This window comes from Cebus imitator, unplaced genomic scaffold (genome assembly GCF_001604975.1).
Source record: "Cebus imitator isolate Cc_AM_T3 unplaced genomic scaffold, Cebus_imitator-1.0 Scaffold121, whole genome shotgun sequence".
Classification (NCBI taxonomy): domain Eukaryota; kingdom Metazoa; phylum Chordata; class Mammalia; order Primates; family Cebidae; genus Cebus; species Cebus imitator.
Genome location: NW_016107436.1, coordinates 4060709 through 4068778, shown reverse-complemented (window position 1 = coordinate 4068778; position 8070 = coordinate 4060709). Strand labels below are relative to the sequence as shown.

Sequence of the window (8070 nt, the reverse complement as noted above, 5' to 3'; positions counted from 1 at the left end):
GGATTACAGGCTTGAGCCACCGCGCCCGGCCCAGAGTCTCAGTTTGTCACCCAGGATGGAGTGCAGTGGTATCACCATAGCTCAACCTCCTGTGCTGAAACAACCTTCCTGCCTCAGCCTCTAGAGTAGCTGGGGTTACAGGCACATCTTACCACGCCTACCTAATTTTTAAATATTTTTTATAGAGATAGGGTCACCTTGGCCTAAGTGCAGGGATTACAGGCTTGAGCCACTATGGCCAGCTGGAAATTTTTCTATTTTTATTTTACTTTAGAGACAAGGTCCTGCTCTGTTGCCCAAGCTAGAGTGAAGTGGTACGATCATAGCTCACTGTAGCCTCAAACTTTTAGGCCCAAGTGGTCCTTCTGCCTCAGCAAGTAGTTGGGATTACAGGGACCAGATGAGGAGAATTGAGGCACAAAGAGATTAAGAAATTAACATAAGAGTATATAACTGTAAGAGGTAGAATCAGGATTCAAACCCAGGCAACTAACTTTCAAGTACAGGTATTTACCACTATACTCAGATACCTCTCTGGTTCGATCAGAACTCTTCATAAATTGTGGCTGTATTGGTGAGTGGTTTGTGTGGTGGTTCTTCCTTCATTAGAGCAGAGGGATTTGTATAGATCTAGCTGTGCTCTGACCTCAGCAGTTACCCTGGAGGCCAGGAGCGTATCTTGTGCATAATAGTGGGCCCAAAGTTCAGAGAACAGGCAACATTTTTTGGAAGAAACACATTACTGGGCCTCTTGGAGGAAACTTGCCACCATGGCTTGTTTCCCTGAGAGGTTTGAAATTTTAGGCTCACCAGTTTCATTGGAAATTCACCTATTGTATCACAGACCTTTTTCTTCAGAAGCTCATTTCAGCAAGATACCTGTCTTCAACCCCCACCCTATCTTTCCTGCATCCCCAAAGGAGTCAGTAGGAGAAATGGAACTATGGGAGGAAGTGGAGAGTTGCTACATATGGAAAGGGTGGCATCAAGGATGGGCAAAGGAAGATAGGGTGACCCATGCCCTCTAGTCCCAGCTACTCGGGAGGCTGAGGCAGAAGGATCACTTGAGCTCAGGAGTCGGAGGCCTCAGTGAACTATGATCACACCACTGCACTCCAGCCTGGGTAGCAGAGTCTCTTAAAAAAGAAAAAAGATGGGCAGGGGAGAAGGAGAAGAGGCCTGTTCCCTTGGTGCCTATTCTTGACCTCAGACAGCCTTCTGAGCCAGGCTTTCTCTCAAGTAGACCCGGGCCAAGGGAACCAATTCATTACACTAAATTTAAGCTGCAAAGGCAGGTGATGAAGACATGGGGCCACCTCTCTGGGAAGGTACAGCTGTTTTACATCGAGAGCTGAATGGTTTCTTCCTGAAAAGGCCTAACTCATGGTTCTTTTCCTTTGCAACATTCTTATAGCAGCCCTTTGGGCCCCACCCCTGCCAGGCCCAGTAAGGCTAGTAGCCTAGAAGTGGATTTGGCTGGAGCTCTTGGCAGAACAGATAGCATTTGTTGAGTACATGCTGTATGCCAGGCACTGACCAAATGCTTTGTATATCTCTTCTTACTCTTCTTCCCAATAATCCTGTCAGTTGAGTTTATTTTCCTTTATTTACAAATAAAGAAGCTATGACTCAGAGGGTAATTTACCCAGCCTCACAGGGCTAGTAAGAGGCAGAACCGAAATTTGAACCCAACCAGACTATGATACCAGAGACCTGTTGTCCTTCTACTATCCAGGTTCTCACCCTTTTGTAGCTGCCAGCTGTTCTGAGTCCCAGCTCTCAGGGCCTTCATGTTATCTCTTCCAGGTCAATGGCCACAATCCAGGGTCTGATGGCCAAGCCAGGGAATCCCTCAGAGAAGACCTGCAGAAGTTCCTGGGTGGGGAAGTCCTGCTGCACCAGCTGGATGACCTCACCAAGGTGAATCCTGTGACGCTAGAGACAGGTATGGGCCTCCCATTCCTCAAGAGTACCATCTCCAGGAGGTTGGAGGTGCAATGAGAGTAGTCAGAGCAGCTTCTCCAGGTCAGAACGGAGGTAGGCAGGACTCCTGATCTGGAGCCAGGTGGGCTGTTCTAGACCTCCGCCCGAGGGAGCATGGCAGATGCACCTGGGCTCCCTGGGGCATGCTTTGCTTCAGATTTGGAGTCCATCTTAATTAGATCTTGTATCTGTTCTTCAGGAAGCTGCTGGGATTTAATGGTTATTGGCTAATTGCAGAAAGAGGGCTGTTAGGCAAATGTGTGTCTATGTGTGTGGTTTGTCTATGTTTGAGCCAGAGTTTGCTAAAGGCATCTCTGCCTCAGTCCTGAGGTGCCTGCAGGCCCGGTACATGGCAGACACATTCTACACCAATGCTGGCTGCACCCTGGTGGCTCTGAACCCCTTCAAGCCTGTTCTTCACCTCTACTCGCCCGAGCTAATGAGAGAGTACCATGCTGCACCTCAGCCCCAGGTAAGGCTCTGCTGCTTCCTGTGACCTGAGGGCATCTCTACCTCCTCTTAAACGTCCTTGCAGTTTGCCCTGTCCTTACTCATCCATTCACCAGCCATGTGGTCATTCAGAGTCCACTGGTGCCACAGCCTGCCCAATAGGAGCTGGCAGAGTTTTGAAATATAAAGAACTGACTACAGGACAGAAGGTACAAAGTGGGAAATAAATACTTGTTTGAGTTTGGAACCTAAAATAGAGACAGAGGATTTTTTTGTTTGCAGTTTTATTAATAAAAGATTTATAAAGGTATTATATGTTTGTATTTTAAAAACTACCTTTTTATTTTTATTATTTATTTATTTTTGAGATAGTCTTACCCTGTCACCCAGGCTGGAATGCAGTAGCGTGATCTTGACTCACTGCAACCTCCTCTTCCCAGGTTCAATCGATTCTCTGCCTCAGCCTCCTGCGTAGCTGGGATTACAGGTACCCACCACCATGCCCAGCTAATTTTCGAATTTTTAGTAGAGATGGGGTTTCACTATGTTGGCCAGGCTGGTCTCAAACTCCTGACCTCAGGTGATCCACCTGCTGTAGCCTCTCAAAGTGCTGGGATTACAGGCATGAGCCACCACATCCAACAAAACTACCTTTTTAGAAAATAGTGAAATTATACACGTTAAGGATTGCCCTGGAAAATTCAGCACATGTTTATCTCTACTGAGGAAAGTAACTTATTCTTTTACTAAGAAGAGAATAAATTATTTTGGGTGGGGTGATGGAGGTACAGACAGATAATGAGCTTGTTGGTATAAAAGTGCATGATATGTTCAGGGAGAGATGAGAGAAAACTTGCTGGCAGGAGGGAGGCTTTGGCCTTGGGGGCAAGAGGGAGTAGATGAGAGCAGGAAGACGAGAAAGCCAGGGCTGTTTGTGAAGAGTCTGAAGCACCATAGCAGGCAGAGAATCTGCAGAGCTTCTTCAGGTAGAGGTGAGACTGGGAACAGAACCCAGTAGGTGAATAATTACTTTGGGAGTTGGGCTCAAGAAAGTGAGATAAGAGGCGGAGAGAATAGTTGGAGGTATTGTATCCCTCCAGGTGATAGGTGGCTGGGGCAAGGGCAGGTGTAGAGTGGGATGGCTCTGACATCATATGGAACAGTTACCTTCTCCCTCAGCAAGCTGTGGGTAAGTAATCACTGCTAACTGGGCTAGCTAGGCATCGTGGTGATGGTCTGGCTCTCCAGAAGTTCATGTATGATGAGGTGTCTAGTTGGAATCCAGGGGAAGTCTGTTCTGAGAGCCCTATCTCACTGGCTGTCTGCCCTGCCGTCTCAAAGGCAAAAGCCAAGTTGTGGTCCCCTCTGTTTCCTCAGCATCCAGCTTGATTGATGCCCAGTACATTGAGGACAATTAATAGTTGTTGAAGAAAAGGAGAACAGTGGCTTTGGAATTTGAATCACATGGGTATACTTCCTTGCTGAGTGACCTTGAAAGGTTATTTAGCTCCTCTGAACCTCACATTCCTCATCTATAAAACAGGGTTATCTTTCCAATTAGTGCACAGACTTCTTAGGCAGTAGTTTGTAAGAACTTTGCAAATTGCAAAGTATAATCATATAAAGTAATAGAAGAATAAGACAAAGCAAGATAACCTGGGAGTATCAAGTATTAATGTCATAAACCAGTCAAAGCTAGCACTGGTTCTAGGCTGAGAGAAGATGAGTAGGTTAAAGTCAACATAGGGGTCCTAAAGTGAGGCTGACACGGTGGCATCATTTTCTGGAGGAAGCATCCCGACACTGCTATTGGCAGCCTCCCCAGCTCAGTCATCATTGGCTCAACCACTTCTTGAAAAACAGGCGTTCCCTCACATGACCTTTCACTCTTTGATGTTTCAGAAACTGAAGCCCCATGTGTTCACTGTGGGTGAACAGACCTACAGGAATGTCAAGAGCCTGATTGAGCCAGTCAACCAGTCTATTGTTGTCAGTGGAGAGAGTGGTGCTGGAAAGGTAGGAGGACGTCTTTCCCATCCTGTCAACTCATGACTGCTTGGGTGGGCAGGGAGGCAGGGGTCATTTCTTGTCCTTCCCTGTGGAGTTGTTTGCTGCCTAGTCATTCCCAGATAGGTTGGTCGAAGCTGGGGTTGGTGCCCAGTGGTGGGCTGGCACTGGGCCGGAAGTCAAGAGACAGGATTCCAGTCCAGGCTCTACTGCTAGCTCTGCCATCACCCTGGGTGAGATAGGAATGAAGCTTCCTTTCTGAGCCTTACTTTCTCATCAAAAGTCTCTTCCAGCTCTGACACCACTGGAAACAAAAGTAAGCTGCTGGGGATTCCAGCATAGTGGTTAAGAGCACATCAGAAAGGTACTTAGCTTCTACAAAGCTCTCAGTTCTTCCACTTGTAAAATGGAAGGGAGGTGAGGACCAACACCTGACTCATAGGATTCTGTGAGAGTTAAATGAGTCACTGCACATACGGCTCTTGGTGGCATGCTTGGCATGTGGCAGTGCTCCTCGAAAGTAGCTGGGGTTTTGGTGGGAAAGGGTTTACTGGAGTGATCACCTGAACCCTCTGGGTTGCGCATGGTGGCAAGGGTAGTGCATTGGGCCAGGTGGTGGGGAGGACAGAAGCTCCTGGTGTGGCCGCATGGCCTCCTGGGTAACAGAACAACAATAGGTGAGATAAGATCTTGCACACAGATGAGTGAGGAGTTGCACAGCTGGTCAGAGGGGACTATTGGCCAAGGCCTTGCCTCACCCAGCTGCCTTCTCCTTTCCACAACACTTTTACCTTCATGAGGAACTCTTTGGACCATAAACTTGTCCTGTCTTCACTCACATATAAGTATTGCTGAACACTGAGAACTTGCCAGGTTCTAGGCTTCTGGCTGGGCACTGAGAGGTGGGCACTGTTCCTCCTGGAGGAACAGATACGAAAAATACAACATGTTGCTTTCAGGGGACTCTTAGTCCACTGAGAAAGACAAGGAAACAAAGACAGTAAGTTGCAGGGATGAGGGCTTGGACTTGGGTTAGGAGGGGATCTCTAGGAGCTATACCAAGGTGGCTAGTGAGGTGGCTGATGCCCAGCTTCTCAACAAGGCCTTGTCCCCTAGAATTGCTCTGGGGAACTGAAGCTGAACCTGGCCCAAGACTCATCCAACCAGAGCTTGATAACCCTTTATTGAGCAGCCATTGTAGCCCTGGGCTAGGCCTGGTGTATTTTCGAAAATTTATTTTTAATAGTAATGTAGTTACATAGTTAAAAAAAATCAAGCAAGGCCGGGCGCGGTGGCTCACGCCTGTAATCCCAGCACTTTGGGAGGCCGAGGCAGGTGGATCACGAGGTCAAGAGATCGAGACCATCCTGGTCAACATGGTGAAACCCCGTCTCTACTAAAATACAAAAATTAGCTGGGCATGGTGGCGCATGCCTGTAATCCCAGCTACTCAGGAGGCTGAGGCAGGAGAATTGCCTGAACCCAGGAGGTGGAGGTTGCGGTGAGCCGAGATCGCGCCATTGCACTCCAGCCTGGGTAACAAGAGTGAAACTCCGTCTCACCAAAAAAAAAAAAAAAATCAAGCAATACTACAAGTCTTATAAAGAAAAACAGCAAACCTGCTCCATATCTCTCAACCTTGTTCCGTATCTCCAGATGCAGTTACTTGGACATCTTTCATCAGTTTATTTGGGTGGTTACATCCATATTTTTAAAGTACTACTTATATTGTTACTGACTTTTTAGTTTTGGACCTTATCTGTTCACCTCCTACTTTGATGAGCATTTAACCCTTATTTCCCTGCCCCCAAATACATATTCTACATATAATTATTTCATAATTTCTAATTAAGTTAATAAGTAGTATTTACATGGTTATGGTCATGTTTATATTCCTAGCAGAGCCATATACTATATATTCTTGTATAATTTTTATATTCCCTCTATTTTCTCTGTTTAGTTTAATAATGGTATACAGAAACTAAACCAGGGAAAAAGTGGGACAAGTGAAATAAAGAATAAATAATTGCCCATTTTTTCACTTGTTTAGTTTTTATATAACATTATTAACTTGTTACCAGACTTGTCACCAAATCTGGTAAACACCTGTCAAACTGGGAAGCAAATCAGGTTCTTATATTGAAGATGCCCTTCCTAGAACTCTCAGATCAGTTAGATCTCTTTCTCCTGTCTGAATTGGTGGCTGTGGAGGGCTGCTGCCACACAGCAGTTGCATAGAAGCTTCTCTGCCTCACTCTGCAAATCCCCAGATTCCCATCTGTCCTAGGATAAGTCCCCCATGGTGGGAGTCCGTGACTTTATTTTGTTTTTTTGTTTGTTTGTTTGAGACGCAGTCTCACACTGTTGCCCAGGCTGGAGTGCAATGGCACGATCTCAGTTCACTGCAACCTCCGTCTCCCCGGTTCGAGCAATTCTCTAGCCTCAGCTTCCCAAGTAGCTGGGATTACAGGCGCTTGCCAACATGCCCAGCTAATTTTTTGTATTTTTGATAGAGATGGGGTTTCACCATGTTGGCCAGGCTGGTCTCGAACTCCTGACATCGGGATCCACCCTCCTTGACCTCCCAAAGTGCTAGGATTACAGGTGTCATGTTTTCTGGGTTTTTGTGTTTGTTTGTTTTTTGAGACACAGTCTTGCTCTGTCAGCAAGGCTGGAGTGCAGTGGCATGATCTCAGCTCAGTGCAACCTCTGCCTCCCAGGTTCAAATGATTCTCATGCCTCAGCCTCCCGAATAGCTGGGATTACAGACACACCACCACCACACCCAGCTAATTTTTGTGTTTTTAGTAGAACGGGGTTTCACCATGTTGGCCAGGCTGGTTTTGAACTCCTGGCCTCAACTGATCCTCCCACCTTGGCCACCCAAAGTGCTGGGTTTACGGTCGTGAGCCACCAAGCCTAGCCTCCATGGCTTTCTCTTTCTTCATTTACTGCCTTGTTTTTATGAACCATATTCTTTAGCAGTTTCCTCAACAAGGGACATGGAAGACAAATTGTTGCACATCTGAAAATGTCTATTCTGTCTCAAATTTGATTAATATTTTGGCTATTTTATAATTCCAGCTTAGAAATCATTTTCTTTCTGAATATCGAGGTTTTTTCTTTTTTTCTTTCTTTTTTTTTTTTTTTTAATTAAACAGTTAAACTCTGTTGCCAGGCTGGAGTGCAGTGGCACAATCTCTGCTCATTGCTACCTCCACCTCCCAGAGTCAAGCAATTCTCCTGCCTTGGTCTCCCGAGTAGCTGCGACTACAGGCTCCTGCCACCACGCCCCGCTAATTTTTGTATTTTCGGTAGAGACAGGGTTTTACCACGTTGGCCAGGATGGTCTCGTTCTCTTGACCTCGTGATCCACCCACCTCAGCCTCTCAAAATGCCAGGATTACAGGCGTGAGCCACCATGCCCAGCCAAGGTTTTATTTTCATATATTGCTATTGAAGGTCCCAGTCCATGATGGTGATTTTTTTTTTTTTTTTAAATGAATGAGAGGTTCCTATGTTTCCCAGCCTGGCCTCAAACACGTAGCCTTGCCTCAAGCGCCAGGACAACTGGCCTGAGACACTGCAGCTTGCTTTTTCTTTTTCTTTTTTTTTTTCTTTTTTTTTTTT

The 8070-nt window shown here is 46.3% G+C and overlaps 1 protein-coding gene across 1 annotated transcript in view; it reads left to right on the top strand.

Annotated features, from left to right (window-relative positions):
• Positions 1-8070, top strand: part of MYO19 (myosin XIX) — a 48470-nt gene that overhangs the window by 5654 nt on the left and 34746 nt on the right. The window contains 3 exon segments of the mRNA XM_017539844.2: positions 1807-1945; positions 2307-2455; positions 4336-4449. Coding sequence (XP_017395333.1) covers positions 1807-1945; positions 2307-2455; positions 4336-4449 — 402 coding nt within the window.